Here is a 16,671-nt window from a genome sequence, read left to right on the forward strand (position 1 = left end):
AAAGTTTTTTTTTTTTTTTTTTTTGTCAAATCTTTTCACTATAAGTTATAAATGTAAGATTTCATTATGGTTCAAGCCCCAATAATAAACCGATATTAACACAATATTGAAAAACTGAAATAAATCGAAACCAAACTGGATCAAAACCAAAACAGATCAAAAACCGAAGTTCCTTAATGGATTGGTTTTGCTCTCCCTCATTCTTAGACTGAAATCGATTTAACCCGACCAAAACCAAACTGAACTGACCAATTTACACCCTTACCCTTAATATAGATTGATATGGATCGATCTGAATAATATCGTTGATCGATCCCAATTCCAGAGAACTAAATCCCTGGGCACCACGCAGGGTTAAAGGGCTTGGGTCCTTACTCCTTAGTAAACTCTCCACTGGGAGTGCTGCAACTCAGACTGGCCCAATTCCTGGTCTTGTTTGATCTAGATGAGGCCAGGCCTCAGACTTGGCCCATCTAAATTTTATGAATTGATCCAACCCAGCCTGACCCATTTTGCAGCCCACTTTGCATTTTTCGGGTACAAGGAAAACTTTTCCAGATTCCTACTCCATAAACCACCCTCAACCTACCCGATCACCCACATGGGCGGAATTTGAACTTAGGTATGATCAGCTCAACAGTTGGATAACTTACTTTCAAGCAAAAGGTAAAAGTGCATAATGCTTTGAGTCTGATACCAATATCTATAATCTTGATTAAGAACACCTTTAAAGGTAGTTCGGAAAGCAAAAAGAGTATATGTTTGAGTGTTGAGCAAAGTTCAGTGCGCAATTTCTCTCGATAGATAAGTTTTATTTTTTTGGATAAAATGAAATTCATTTGGATAAAAGTTATGATAAACATAAGATTTTGTTAGAACAAATGCGAAGAAAATTAAAAACAAATTCATGCAAGATACAAGGATTTAACGAGGTTCACACAGTGATATGGTGTGCTACAATAATGGAAGAAGAAAATGACAATTATAAGATCTCTCAAGAATATTCGAACTCGTGGCAAGAACACTTGCCTAATAACCTTAAAATAAAAAACCTCAAATCTACAATGTTTGTTCAACATAACGATAGTATATATATATATATATATATATACACACGCGTACATGCATGCCATTGACAGAATCATTCAGCCTAGTGGATGGATGAAACAAACCACTACCCTAGAAACATCGACGTATATAGCAGCACATGGTAAAGTACTTTTCACCACTTGCATATTTATCACTGAATACTATTTTAACCCATTTTACATGCGTTTTATTTTTAAATGACATGTTTTATTTCTAAGTCGTGACATGTAAAGGAATGGTTTGATCTTTTTATTTATTATTATTTTCTTTTTCTGATAAAGAATGGAATGATGATTTGACCATTGGCAAGGTAGGTAGTTCTCTAGATGAGAGTCATGGGACACATTAAATTTAGTAGCCTATTTTAATCCAATGAATCATCATGTGTATCATGTGTGTGGGCCGTGTTGCTCTTTAACTTTTCATTTACGCATTCTTCAATTTTCTCAGGTCTCTAGGTTTTCTTTTTTAAATAAAGATTCTTTTTTTTCTGTAATAATTTAAAGATTCTTCAAACCATACTTGATGTGTCATATTTTAATAGGATAACACAAAAGTTGTCACCATCCTACGAGATAGTAAAATGATTTATCCCTAATTCTTTTATTATTACAATATAGTTGGAATTATATTGTAATTTAGCCATTTTACGGAACTAATTTATGTATTATGTCATACTTATTTTTACACAACAACAACTACTACTCAACCATATTCCTATTTAATGGAGTTGGTTGCATAGATCATTGCGTTCTAATCAGCACTATTTGAGGTCATACTTGATACAATAATTAGGTTATGCATGTTTCTTCTCACCATTTCTCTTAAGATCATTTTAGTTTTGCCTATAGCTCTTTTAGTTTCTTCATTTTCAATCAAATCACTATTTTGTACTGAAGCATCTAAAGGCTACTGAAAACGAATTTCTTTTTTTAGATCTTATATGATTTTTATTTATTTATCCTTAATAGTTTTTGCCACTCATCCATTTCAACATTCTCATCTCTGCTACACTGAGAGTATCTATATGATGCTCCTTAACTGTTCAACATTTGGCATCATACATTGTAGTTAATTATTTGATTGCCTTATAAAAATTTCCTATAAGTTTTAAGGAATACGCAAACCACACAACATTTCGAACATATCTCTTCACTTTTATGTTATTTATTACATGACATATAATTCAATAGATATATACAAACTCGAATGGTTAAGTTAGGGTGACCATAATATCAACAAAACAACACCCTACACATGTAAGCCCACACATAAACATAGCTTTGCATGTGACACCAAGAGGGCACAACATGTGGACACAACACATAACGCAAGCCCCTCACAATTATCAAAGTTCAAACACCCAATCTCTTCGCTCTGATATCATGTTGGAATAATATCTAGATTCGCGACACTAATCCTAAGCAAGTCGTTACCTGAGTGGAAGGTGAGAGGACGATATAATAAACCTGATTGTTCTCAAGTTGTCCTAAAGGACCTAAACAACCTAACCATAAGAAGCCCTTAGAGATGGCCAAGATTTCTGTCATGTGGCAATTCTATTGGTGCTCAAATTTGTGAATCTATCAACCTGTTGAGTCTCTACTTTACCTAATTTTCTTGTTGAGATATAAAGCTCCGAAAAATTGGATGAGCATTCAACCATTGAAAATATTATATAAAGGAAAAAATCTCTATAAAACGAAAAGCAAATAGAGGAAAGGGGATTATTTTGATGAAGTTTTCCACGCAGTAAAATGGATCGGGTTGCACTACGCATCGATCTGCACGAATAACGACTAACGAAGGATTGTGGTGATCTTACAAGGCAATATTTCACCTCCAAATCCAAGGATTGCAATGAATATCCTTAAAAGGCACACTCTCTCAATTGAGAGAGAAAGAAGAGAATAGGGAGAGAGATCTTTTGAGATTAGGTCCAAAATCCTATTTTATTGTGGCCAAACCTCTTATTTATAGAGATTTGGCCAACTAGGGTTCCTAATCTTAATGGATCTATGATTACCCCAAGTGGGCGATCACGAACGAATCGGGTCAATACTCAGTCTAACCCAATATGATTAACATTTCCCATTTACCCATGCAAGGCGGACATACTCAATTGTCCATTCTAGTAGTCTCTTTACCATAGGTGTCTAATCATACAGGAAATGGAACGTGTGACTTAACGGGATAGTACGAAGGTAGGAATGTTATATCAAGCTTTCATCTAACCAATATAGTACATCACTCACAAATAATTTGGAGTGTCCTAAAATGTGACCTATCTATTTGAGACGGACCCCAAATTTTAAATGTGGATAGTCACAAGGTGTTTTGAAGGACAAAATAGTCTGATCTAAATAGTATGGTCGATCTATATTAGTATCAATCCCAATACTAAGACCATGATTCATGGTTGACCTAAACCATGAATCTTTTCTTTCTGTTTTTACCATATTATACACCTATTTAAAAAATGAACATGTCTTAATTGGAAAGGATATACCTTTTAATAATATTCATTTTTTCTTTTTACTATTAATCGGATATTAAAATAAAAGTGGATCCTCATATGATCGAATAATAGTTAGTCTATGTCTGCCTAATATTGAGGGGTCAATATGGACCTGATACGGATCAAAGTCTTTTCCATTGATAGGCCCAAATCTGATTCTTGAATAGTCCTATTTTATATTATTTTATCTTCTATGTTTTATAGTGATGTTGGGGTGGAGAATGAGGGGCTAAGATGAGAGCCAAAATGGAGTACTAAAATTCGAGAGAGAGAGAGAGAGAGAGAGAAGACTAATATCTCTAATAATATGAATTGTACTTATCATCGATAACGTAAAAATTAAGGTAGCATAGATGGATGGAGCCCACAATTAGTGTTTGGTCCTGACTCCTGATTCCACTTGTTGCGGTGGAAAAAGTGGAAGCCCAACCCAATTGGGTCTTGGCAACACGGAGTGTCTTGACACCTTAAGGTCTACTCTGTTCACTGTTCCACCGTCCCCCACAATATAAACAAACCCAAGGTATCCGATGCACTTAAAAAAAGGAGAAAAGAGGGTCTAAAGCCCATAAATTGGATCTTCTTGTGCGTGATTAGAGGGCTATTTTGATTCAATGAATAAAATGAATTATTGAGTTGGAGAATGGAAGGATGTGGAATGTGTTTACTATTTAAGGATAGGGTATCAAATGGTTGGTTTGATTTGATTTGGTTTGAATGCGTGCGTCGGATCAAATCAAAGTTGAATCGTCAAAGTGAGATTAGACTTTGGTCTGGTTTGATTTTGGGTTTTCGTCGATTTTTGGCTTGATGGGTTTTTATCGGATTTTTATGGGTTTAGTCCAATTTTTTTGTTTTGGTTGGTCCGATTGCTTTCCATTTTTTCAAAACCCAAATCAAAACGAAAAATGGTAAGTGTTTGGTTTGGTTTTTTTCGGTCTGTTTCAATCAGTCCAACCAATTTGGACTGGAATTTGACATCCCTTCAACCATAGGCCATGAGTGGCATAAGTAGTCATCCCCTAATGTTGTTCCCCTTGCATGGATCAAAGTGCATAATTGGGATTACCTTTACCCTGACAACATTATTATGAACACTTCATGGGTTTAGATAGAATTAGAGGGGGAAAGAATAGAACCAAAAAAAAAAAAGAAAGAGTTCACTGTTATAGCACAACACATCATTTCATGCTGGAACATTACTCTAATGACAATCTCATATGCTTTGGTCGCTGTTTAGAATGTTGAAAAAGAACAGAGAAAGAAACAAAAGAGAAAAAAATCCAATGCATATTGCCCATTAATCTGTATCTTTCCAAGTGATTCTATGCTTTCATAATTGTAATAGTACTTTGTTTTTGTATGTAGATCTCATCACTAAATCTACTTAGAGTGATATCAGAGCAAGAAGGCTTGCCAATTGAGGAACTTAATGCTGGGAGGATCTGTGATTGGTTTCTCAAGGACAAGCTCAAAAGAGAGCAGAATTTGGATTCTGCAGTTCTTCAATGGGATGAGTCTGATTTTCAAATCTAAGGTTGTTGTTGCCTGTTATAAGTTGATTATGCAATATAAGTAGCCCTATCTTTATTAGTTTTGGTGTGTATTTAGCTGCTTCTACTCATCCAGGGATTAATGACCATGTCTACTTCTAACCCATAAACAGGCTAACCACTAACTGCTCAACATGATTGAAATTAAATTTAGTTTCAAAATTGAAGGGAAATAGCAACTCAAAAATTCACATTTTCTCTGAACACTAGGAGCTATGGCATTCAAACCAATTTGACAAAATTTTCCCCACAAAGGGATTAGGGTTTACCTTCAAATTCGGATCTAATTGATCCTGAGTTTTAAAACTCAGAAATAGCGCATCTGATGCACGAGGCTCCTGCCACTGCAGGTTCTAGAGAGGTCATAATGTACTCAGCCTTACCCCCTTTGGTATAGAGGCTGTTTATTTTTTACTTAAACCCATGATCACTTGGTCACAATAGAGCAACCTTACCTCAATCAAGAATCAACTAGAAATGGTCAAATTTTGCCCGTTAAGTTTGTCTCGAATTCTTGATCTGTTTTGAACATTGACTCAATCCGACATATTTCGGTGGTAACATGAATGGAAAGTTTTATGAGATCTATGATGGAAGCAAAGGGGTTGGGCCCGAAGCCCATCACTGATCTCTTATGGGGGTGCAGGGCGTAACCCTTGTGGTATGGTTCGATCGGATCGACAGTGACCCAATGGGTCGACCTGTGACTTGGAGTATATAATGTACTGTTGTCTTGTTGAGAAAGTCATTGTATTTTAGTGGGTTTTTTTAGAGCTAGGGTTTCAGGGCGAGTTTTCTCGTCGCTGCTTGGGTGTAATCTCTCTTTTACATAATGAAACATCTTCTTCTTTGCCCGAGGACATAACACACCACATTGGTGTGTGAATCTCATTAAATCTCTATGTCATGCGGATTTATTATCTATTTATTTTTCGTATTTCTGGGTGTTTGATCTAACACAACCTCAAACTTCGTATGATCACTCGCTCCGGAGTGGCAGGACCCAGGATAGACCGATTCATGCATGACCATACCATAAGAAGTTAAAAACAGAGAAAGGTTGAAGCACCAAAAGAAGTCCCTATAGCTAGTCCCAGACTCCCAGTAGTGTCATAAAGGGTGATGGGAACAGAGGCTGTGGGTACCGTCTGTGGCCAAAGAATTTGCCCATGCTCTGTTAAACTAGTACGGTTGTACCAGTCGGTAAATGGAGGACAATCAAGTATGGAGTATGGGACCAGAAGGGGACTGAACCAGATTCTCCAATGACCAAATGGGTAGCAGAAATATTAATTACTCAACTAACTAACTTCATCTTCCAATTCCCATAAAGAAAAAATCTAATTACTGTGATATACTACTTTTACAAGCATTTAGTTCACTTTTTTAGTTGATGAACAGTAGATATCCTTTCCATTTTGCAAAGGGTGTAGTGCAAGTACAACATGTGATTTCCAAGCTAATATTTAATCAGTTTGTTGGCAAATACTATTTTGATTAGACAAAAAGGAATGAGGATTGTGGAGTGCGCTAATCACTATCCACCAGAGGCTTGAAAATTGAAATATTCTGTTCGAGAAGTGTTCAGGAAGCAGCATCTAAGGAGTATTTGTCCCACATTAAGAAAAAGACATCTAAAAAAGCAGAAAGCAATCGATTTATATAGATAAGGCTCAAATTTCTGCACCAGTTTGAGATCAATCTAATCAAAACTGATCCAAATTGGAAAGAAGAAGAAAAGGTTGTGACAGAGAATTGGATTCTAAGACTATTTGATCAGATATCACAAGTTTTCCTAGTTTCAGTTGCAAACAGAAATGAGAATGTAAATGTATTTTCCTGAGATATGACCCAATCGCAATAAGTTCTGATATTGTTCAGTCCTTGGAATCCAATCTCTCATCAATCATCACAGACCCACAAACAAACAATCCAATTGTATGAAGGAGAAGGAATGAAATCAATTAGCAGTTCCTTCCAGTTGTGATATACTTAAATTCTAAGTCTTCTCCAATTTGATTGTTACAACTCCACAAAGAGTTGGATTCTAAGACTATATATGATCAGATCTCACCAGCCTGCCTAGTTTCAGCTGCAAATAGAAATGGGTTTGTCCATGGTGAAATGTATTTTCATGAGACATGACCCACCCACAACAGGTTCTGAGACTGTTCAGTCCTTCCAAATCCAACATCTCATCAATCATCTTCAACCCACAAACAAACAAACAATCTAATTGTATGGAGGATTCTAAGTCTTGTCCAATTTGATTGTCACTACTCCACAGAGAATTGGATTCTAAGACTATTGTTGATAAGATGTAACCCGTCTGCCTAGCCAATCTCTCATCAATATTCAGACTCACAAACATACAATGTAACTGCACTAAGGAGAAGGAATTAAAACAATTAACACCTGCCACCTGTTGTGTTAGACTTGAAATTCTAAGTCTTGGGTTGGACTCCAATTTGACTCTTACAATTCCATAGAGAATTGGATTCTAAGATTACACAGTTGATCAGATGTCACCAGTCTCCTTAGCTGAAAATAGTAATTAGAAATGTCCATGGTGAAATGTAATTTCATGAGACTTGACCCAACAACCACAACAGGTTATGGGACTCTTCAGTCTATCTCTCATCAATCCTCTTAGACCCACAATCAAACAATCTACCTGCACGAAGGAGAAAGAAGTAAAACAATTCCCAGCTGCTTCCAGTTGTGTTAGACTTGTATTCTATGTCATGGGTTGGACTCCAATTTGACTGTTAGAACCAACTGTAAGTCTCTAACTTTTCAGGGTCAGTAGTTTAAGTGAAGAGAAATTTCAAAAATGGGATGGGGACGTATCAGATACGTGAGATAAGGACTCTCAGGCTTTTTCCAGTTTCAGAGGAGAAGAAACAAAGACCCTTCACTGGATATTTTTCTCCACTGCAAATTCCTTGTTCACACTATGTTTCAAATCCATTCAAGATTTGGAACTCACTTGGTTGGACTGCCATTAATGAAATAAGTTGAAGATTCAAAATGCATTAATAAAAGTAGGAAAACCAAAAACATTCAATCTTTCCTACCTCTCAACCACCTTTGCCGACTTAAATCACACAGTAATCTTCTCTTCTCGTCTCTCTTCCCATATCGTGGTAAGTGGTAACCCACTTGAGATTTTTAAAATTACAAGAGGAAATTAATCCACTCGTTTTCCAAGTCAACAATCCTATCCATCTGTTTTTTATCTCCTCATTCCCACTTGCTTTTGCTGTCGCTGCACCACTCTCCCATCTGTAAGACATGTTTGAATCTTCCAGGAAGCCATCTACCCTTTCTGGGGCTATTTTGTCTTTTAATACAGACTTAAGAAACTGGATTCGGGTCTTGATCAGGAATTCAGGATCTACATAGCCGATTCAGATCAGAATCAATTGTGATCGATCCCGATTCCGAGTGTTCCAAAGTAGCTGATTTTAGGGTTTTTGGACTGTTAGGACTTGGGACTTATTCGATCCTGATTTTGCACTATTTGTAATCATTCAGTTCCAAGAAAAACGACGTTTCTTGTAATAAACAGAATTTTCAATTCGTGTAAAAATGCTCTTTTTAAAACACAAAAAATGGGATTTGATGAAACTTGTTTCGTGAATGATTGCCCTAATTATTTATTTATTTATTTTTGAATGAAACCGAAATAATACAATAAGATTTCATCTTTTTATAATTTTGCGTTTTTAATGTTTTTTTTTTTTTCATTTAAAAAAAAAATCAAAAAACATCAAGTTGATGCCAAATGCTTTCTTCCTTTTTTTCATTCCCATAGAATGGAAAAAAAGGGATCAATTTTAGGATTTTTCATAACAAAATTGCGAGCTCTCAGATATGAAGGAATGATTCTTGGGTTTTTGGAACCGGTCTAATTCTAGTTTAAAATCTTTTGTCAAACTCCAAACATCATCAATTGAAAAAAATTGGGTTTGAAATTCAGATACACTGGTCAAAATCGATGAAGAAACGATCCTAATGGCCCTAGTTTCCATAAAAAAAACTAGTTGATCAGAATCAGTCAAAATTGGGAACGGCCCAATGAAAGTTGATTTTGATTCAAATCAGCCCATCTAACCCATCTAATTTTGAAAATAATGCCTTAACAAGAACATTAACTAGGCATGTGGCCTTTATGCGTAGGCACATAGAGATGAAATGATAACCCAACTCTTATGAAATACAAAATATCCACTACTGTTGATGTCCTTACATGCTCTCTCATTGATCCTCACACGGGTGCAAAGGCCATGCGATTAGATAGCATTTTTTTTTTTTTTATTTCAAATTCAGTGAAAATGCCAAGAATCCACGAGTCAGCACAAGGGGGGAGTGATAGTGGTTGAAACGTTTAGACAAGCGAATGATCCTACATAGAAAGGACAGAGGGGGTAGACTTAAGACTTATGAGTAAGGTCACGAGAATTGGTATCCTTCATGGGTTCGGTACAGGGTAGTTACAGGTACTTCGAAGGATGAGCTTGGATTCCATTTCTATTTCCATTTCCACACCTATAAAATAATTTAAAAATAATAAAAATAATAATTGAGCTTCGGACGTGGAGTAGAATTTGGGAGGGAAAAGCGGGAACCACATCGAACGGACGTGAAACTCACGTCTCAATTACAGTGAATTCCTTATTTTAAGATCCGACCTGTCTACTCTGTCCCGTCCTCCCTCTTTCACAACAGAGTAAAGTTGCCACCGCCGTTTCCCAATCAAAACCAGCGAAAGCGGTAGAGAGAGAGAGAGAGAGAGGCTCAAAAGTTCCTCAAAAGGGTGAGCTGTGTGATCTTATTTTCTGTCCTGAAATTTCTTCAAGTCTCTTGGCGAAATCCAGTCGCCAGAGGTGGGAGTGAGTCGCTTTGTTAATGGACTGACACAGCCACACAGGCTTAGTAGTGAAGTGGAGCAGAATCCGGTATAAAAGGATGGCTATTGCTGACGAGAATTCTCATTCAGAAGGTAACGTTTGGAGTCTATGTAGAATGCCCTTTTGGCAAGCAGGAAATGCTTCTTCGTCATCTGCTTCGCAGAATCTTCACCATCAGAATCACAACCAGCAACACCTCGATGGATCTAATCATCAGCCTTCAAGCACCGTTTCATCAGTCGCTAGATCTTTGCTTCCGACGAGGCGTAGACTTCGCCTTGATCCCCCCAGCAAGCTGTACTTCCCTTGTATGTTTAGGTTTCGTTGATTTTCTCCCCGTTGACTTGGGTTAATTTTTCCTTTTAATTTTGTTTTCGTTTGGGGTTTTGTTGTAGCGGGTTCGTTGATTTGATCTATTTGCAGAACTGGGTTTCTTCATTTTGCTTGTATTGGATCTCCGTCGTTTTCATTTTCTGTTGATGGGTTGTCTTAGCTAGCTTAGGAATTTGGGTTTTGATTATGTTGCCTTTATTTGTTCAATTCTTAAAGATGCTTTGGTTTTCTTTTCCTAATGAGCTTTGACTTAGTTCCCATGTTTGTTTAATTAGTTTGATTTTTTATCTTAATCGATTCCTACACTTATGACATACAGGCGCGTTGTTGTTTTCTGGGTTTGCTTTCTCTCACAGTTCCTTGAACCGTTTGCTGTACACATTGCAGAAAATCATGGTCTCTTTAAACAAAAAATCAATATCTTTCCTAAATGAATGATTGTATTAGTGTTCAAGATTGTTGATTTGGGGCGTTCTATTTACTTATTTATTACCTGATTGTTAATTTCCTTTTTACCCCTGTTTTTGTTGAAGATGAACCTGGCAAACAAGTCCGAAGCGCGATTAGGATAAAAAACACTAGCAAGTCTCATGTAGCTTTCAAGGTATGGATGTAAACAATCTCTACTTGTTTTTGTAGATTTCTGTCCTACTGCTCAAGCAGATAGGTTCCAAATCTCAGGGAGGGAAATGAAATCAAGTTTTATGCTTAAAATCCTGATTATAAGTTCTTATCTTGGTTATTCATATGTGCTCATGGTCTTGTGATGGTTTAATACATGATAGAACCTGGATGCTGTGTACTGGATTTAGTATGTTGAATGTGTTTCCGCTTGTTATCTGTCGCCCATTCTTGTGTTATTACAAGTTTAGAACTATCACTGGATTGAAACATCTGATGGGAAATTTCTTTGGGTGCTTTAGTTTCAAACAACTGCACCAAAAAGCTGTTTCATGCGACCTCCAGGGGGTATCCTTGATCCGGGAGAAAGTCTCATTGCAACTGGTAATAAAATAGCCGTTGTTGGGTTGATTTGTACTTTGCATTCCTTTTTTTCTGATTTAATTCTTAAGCATATTTTGTATCTGACTTTGATTTTGATCTTGTAGTGTTCAAGTTTGTGGAGCAACCTGAGAACAATGAGAAACAAGTAGATCAGAAGTCCAAGGTTAAATTTAAGATTGTGAGCCTAAAAGTAAAAGGAGGAATGGATTACGTGCCAGAGCTGGTGAGTGGCTTTTCTATGGTGAATAGTTACTAGTGTATGTTCTGGCTTGCCACCTCAATTTGTTAGTTCATGCCTAAAATGCTCACATGACCACCTTATATTTTCAAATTTGTCGTGAAATTGAGCAAGGATCACAGTTTAAAATATTGGTAATCAGATCAATATAGGTGATTCATGCCAAGAAACCCTAGAAACGGTGAGTTTTGAGATCTGAGGACCGATTCTAGGGTTCTTGGGACTGATTTTGATTGGATTGGAATTGGTGCCGACCGATTTGATCCCCGATTATGTGTTTTCAAATGCTGGTGGGTATGGGTGAATTTGATTTAGATCCGCTGTTAAAAGGTTACTTGACATGAGATGCCTCTTCTCATTGGCTAAATCATGTACCTCCTGGAACCTCTTTATTTATTTATTTTTTAATAATAACCTTCTATTTTGACTTTTGTTTCTGATGTATTTTATGGTATCTTAGTCTGTCAATATTTTTTGGAATATTGAACTGGCTTTATTACTCAGAAGTCTGCTTCGGCCAAAATCCTAAGTTTTCACTTCTAATATTGCTTGCAGTATCAATGACATTAATAAGACAGCATATTTTGGAACTAGGCAATCTTCTGACGAAAATTACCCACGTTGATAACTCACATGAATAACAGATTGGAATGAACTTTGGGGACCTAAATAGTTTAGTTTAGGTGTATAATTCTCAGTCTCCATTCTGACCTGGCTTTGGTATTCATATTTTGGGCATTATTGGGATTCCATCCGATCTAGTATTGGAATCATTTTTTTTTTTTCTTTGTAATATTTTTATGGGCAGTTGGGATTATCGGTTCATTGAAACTACTGAATTCGTAATAGTAACTATTGAGATAATTATCAATTATCATATTTCGTGTGAGCTTTATTAGAAACATTTTAGTACTTTCCCCTTGTTCTGATTTTTTTGTGGCTGCCACTTTCAAATTCCTAGTAAGGTATTTTTTTACGTTTAACTGGTTAGCAATCACTTTATCATTCTGGATCTCCTCTCCGTGCAGTGGGGAGAAAGAAATAAAGGTTCTGTTGCCTGATGGAAATTTGTAACTTGACATTTTCTGAGATGCAGTTCGATGAGCAGAAAGATCAAGTAGCAGTTGAGCAGATTCTCCGGGTTGAATTCTTAGATGTGGAACGTCCTAGCCCTGTAAGGAGGACAACAGTACTGTGTGTGTGTGTGTGTGTGTGTGTGTGTGTGTGCGTGTTCATAATTAATTTATGATTTTATATTGCCCATAAATTATAATATGGTTTATTTTAAGGCACTGGAGAAACTCAAGCGACAGTTGGCTGAGGCAGAAGCTGCACTGGAAGCACGAAAGAAACCTCCAGAGGACACGGGCCCAAAAATTGTTGGGGAAGGGCTTGTTATAGATGAATGGGTAAATTAGTTCTGTCAAGGTTTTCTTCCCTTATATGGTCATTCTTTTATTTTACTAGACTTATGTTTTCCTATGTTGTCTTTTGTAGAAAGAACGAAGGGAAAGATACCTGGCACGGCAACAGGTTGAAGGTTCTGATTCAGTGTAAAGTGCAAACTGCTTCTGTTGTAAGCGCTGCTTTACTTGGATGAATCATTATGTACTGTGGAGAAAGAAATGTCAATTTCAACCCCTTTTGTCTAAGGGTTTATAATGTATGGGGATCTATCTTCAGGTTCAGCTAGAAAATAAAATGTGAGGTGAATCTAATGGAGTTTTCTATACTTCAATCTGCTGCGCCTATGGAGTAGACCACCCCCTCCCCTCCCCCCCCCCCCCCCCCCCAAAAAAAAAAAAAAAAAAAAAAAATAGAGGAGAAAAATGTCTGCATCTATATCCTTCTCCTTGTAGATAAATGGGATTTTTGCTTCGTGCGGAAATAAGTGTTTTCAATGGGAAGTGAATTATTGGTTAGAACTGTTTTTCATTTAGTTCTTCTGTGTGTAAATGTTTCTTCGATGTATTGACAGACACATTGTCTTTGTATTCCAATTACTTAACTTAGAGCTCTGTTCTGATGCATCATAATGTGCCCAGTCCCTGGTAGTGCTTGTTGCCTTTTTATTTGGTAGGAAATGTCTGCAGTTCTGGATCTTGTGGATGAACCATGATGTGTTAATGCACCAGATGAGTTATTTGATTATATGACAACAGTATGAGTTTGGTTGAGGTAGTTTAAATAAATATGAGTGCTGACATGTTCTTAAAAATAGTGCTACCTTATTTCTTGGCAACCCAACCCAACCTCAAGTAGTTGGGTTGAAGGCTAGTTGAGATCTCTGCTGTGGGAATGGTGAAACAATTTGAAAATGTTGTATTAGAGAGGTGATATTCCTGGGTGGCCTCATCAATTGAACTAGGTGGCTCATTATGTAGTGCACTTGGTGTATGATGTTGAGTGGGATCTCTCTTGGGTAGAGTTGATGATAGACCTTATGGGTTCCTCTGTATTTTTGGCCATAGGGGTCACAATAACCTGATCGGTCCCAGCTTGGGAATTGTCGATGGATATGAAGCGGGAGGCCCTTGGGTGACCTAGGTGGTGATCTGTTTTCATTGTTATTTGTATGCTTGGATGTGTTTATAGTGATCTCAGAACCTCCTCTGTACTGAGTGTGGCATATGGTGATTAATGCTATTGAACCCGGTGTGTGGATGGGGGAGAACCTGTGTAGAATGGTAAATGTATATTCCCTGAGCAATCAATGCATAGATGAGCACTCCCAGTGACCCAAAGCACATTCACCAAAATTCTCAACAGGCACACGAAGTCGTACATCGCAAAGTAGAGAAAGAGGTGGGGGAGATGAATATATGCTAAATAATGCCAATGAGTGCAGTGGTAGGGAATTTGGAGGGTGGTGGTGGTGTCTAATCTACTTTTCCGACGCGGTTACTGGATCTCTTTATTCTATTTTCTTTCTTTTGTTTTCTATGTTTGGGCTATCACTACTATTAGTGAGTGAGCAACAGCCATATTTAAAAGGTAGAGCGTTCTCTGAACAAACGGTATAGAAGAGCACACTAACCGAGTTAATGAGATGTGACAAAATAGTGTTGTATATTGGAGGTTGGTGAGGTCACCACGTGTGATGGAGAGAAACGTGCAAGGGTGTTAGTCTCTTTCTCTCTCTCTCTGTTCCCTACCCTATGCTCAGAGAACTCTCCCCTTTGGAATTGTTACAAAGTATCTATAAGCTTGTCACATGGGTGGCAGCATGTTTCTTATATAATCCTAAGTGTTTTTTTGGTAAAGTTATTTAAAAATTTTTAAATAGTAATTACTCTTCTATAAAATATATGGTGAAGAGAACTCTCCTGGTCATACGGCCCTGCACTTTCTCTCCAACGTTCCTTGATTTTGTTAGTACAGGGGCTAATGAAGGGCCACACATGGGCATGAATATGGGGTGGGTTTCTGTTTCATAAGAGTGGGGGTGTTTTTTCACTGCCCTCTGGTGTGGGCGCAGCGGCTATGCGATTAATGAGTATTCATTTCCCTAAAAAATTTTATGGCAAAAAACAAACCCAGCTTTAAGGATAGGAGGAGCAGGGATAGAAAATATTAACCTGAATGAGGAACTTTTTAAGTATTTCAAATCAGTTATGTCTTTCACTATGAATTAGAAGATCATAGAATTTAAAACATGAGTCTTGTAGCCAAACTTGAGTATATTTGCCAAACCTTTTGAATGATGAAGAAGATGAAGTAATTTGATGAGAATCTATGAACTGAAATGAGGAATTGGCTATGCCATTAATGAAGTAATTTGATGAGGAATTGGTGTGATTATCAAAAAATTTTAAAATCTATTATTAAAGAGACTAAGAAAAACTTATAGTGTGTACATGTCCATCTTTCTCTATCTTCCTAATTTTTAATCTATAATATCTCCCTTTGACTCTCGTGTCCCTCTCCCTCACTTTCACATTTATTTCCATATCCTTTTTTCTCCTAAAAATCTCCTCCTCTTCTTACATCACTCTAATATGAAAAGGCAACAAACAAAAAAATTCCTAAAATCTCTCTCTCTCTCTCTCTCTCTCTCTCTCTCTAATATCATCAGGTAAGATCTCTTTTCTTTTGGATACAGTTATGATATCAACTTAGCTTCCTAATTTGGGGCCCTCTTTCTTTTAGCTTAAATGAGTCTGGCTTGTGATCTTCACACACCTCATTTTTATTTATTTATTTATTATTATTATTTTTAAATATAGAGATCTACTTAGAGACAGAGTGGATTACAGTCAATCTCTTCTTTATCCATATTTCTTAATGTTTATCTTCTTAATGGCCCATAATAATGGTTTATTAAACACTCACCATGGCCCTAGGTAGGTATATTGCTATTGTTGACATCTGAAAGGCCCTTAACATAAAAAGAATCAAACTAGTTTATATTTAAAGAAGAAGATTACAAAATTTAATTATAGCGTCATGGGCTTTTGAAAACTCTCCACAGCTAATCCTTAATGAATGTTGTGCTGTACTAAGCTGTCAATTATGGTGTTAAGTACACATCAATTAAAAATAGCTCCTCTCTCCCCTATTTAAAAGGGAAAAAAGAAAAGGAAAAGGAAAAGGAAAAGAACAAAGGATGTTGTCAACTTGAAAGCAAACGAAAAGCAAATAAAACAAGTTAGGTGAAGATTTGGTAATAAGGAGGATCCATTTATTTATTTTTTCTCTTCCCAACTAATGGAATGTAGAGTGAAATGGGAATAAAAAGAATTGATGTCCATAACTATGCGTTAGGTTTTATATTACGTGTTTTATTTATAGTTTGATTCCCTTACTAGTCTATGTGGTTTAGAGGCTTCTTTAGTTGCCTTAACCAATTAATTAATCATGTATAAAAGCTCATACAAGATTAAAGATCTTGTCTCCTAAAGTATGAAATACTTAAATGGCATGGGTAGTTCTTATCATGATCTTTACAGCCATTAACTTCTTAAAAGGTAGGGCTATAGGGTATAGAGATAATCTTAAAGAATGGCACCCATATTCCTTAAA

At 36.7% G+C, this 16,671-nt stretch overlaps 2 protein-coding genes and 1 long non-coding RNA gene across 3 annotated transcripts in view; 2 read left to right on the forward strand and 1 right to left on the reverse strand.

The window, feature by feature from the left end:
* LOC122094029 overlaps positions 1-5,266 on the forward strand; it is a 6,440-nt gene extending 1,174 nt beyond the window's left edge. Inside the window, exon 3 of the mRNA XM_042664629.1 lies at positions 4,976-5,266. Coding sequence (XP_042520563.1) covers positions 4,976-5,143 — 168 coding nt within the window. The 3' untranslated portion in view covers positions 5,144-5,266. The remainder of the gene's footprint in view (positions 1-4,975) is intronic.
* Positions 5,267-7,627: 2,361 nt separating this feature from the next.
* LOC122094030 lies at positions 7,628-8,647 on the reverse strand. Its single transcript, XR_006144612.1, has 2 exons — positions 8,238-8,647; positions 7,628-7,834 (listed from the first exon to the last, which is right to left on the reverse strand). It is a non-coding gene; the product is annotated as an uncharacterized LOC122094030 (long non-coding RNA).
* Positions 8,648-9,790: 1,143 nt separating this feature from the next.
* On the forward strand, positions 9,791-13,679 carry LOC122094028 (vesicle-associated protein 4-1-like). Its single transcript, XM_042664628.1, has 7 exons — positions 9,791-10,381; positions 10,940-11,010; positions 11,330-11,411; positions 11,516-11,634; positions 12,746-12,823; positions 12,939-13,058; positions 13,147-13,679. Exons 1-7 carry the CDS (start codon positions 10,132-10,134, stop codon positions 13,204-13,206), a joined length of 780 nt encoding a protein of 259 aa, XP_042520562.1. The 5' UTR covers positions 9,791-10,131; the 3' UTR covers positions 13,207-13,679.
* The last annotated feature ends 2,992 nt before the right edge of the window (positions 13,680-16,671 follow it).

This window comes from Macadamia integrifolia, chromosome 11 (genome assembly GCF_013358625.1).
Source record: "Macadamia integrifolia cultivar HAES 741 chromosome 11, SCU_Mint_v3, whole genome shotgun sequence".
NCBI classification, from domain to species: domain Eukaryota; kingdom Viridiplantae; phylum Streptophyta; class Magnoliopsida; order Proteales; family Proteaceae; genus Macadamia; species Macadamia integrifolia.

Bases quoted from the DNA above. Each gene is read 5' to 3' on its own strand.
- LOC122094028 (XM_042664628.1), top strand. From the start codon at position 10,132: ATGGCTATTGCTGACGAGAATTCTCATTCAGAAGGTAACGTTTGGAGT. The intron at 10,382-10,939 runs GTATGTTTAGGT...TTTTTGTTGAAG, and splicing joins CAGCAAGCTGTACTTCCCTT to ATGAACCTGGCAAACAAGTC. The intron at 11,412-11,515 runs GTAATAAAATAG...TTGATCTTGTAG, and splicing joins AGAAAGTCTCATTGCAACTG to TGTTCAAGTTTGTGGAGCAA.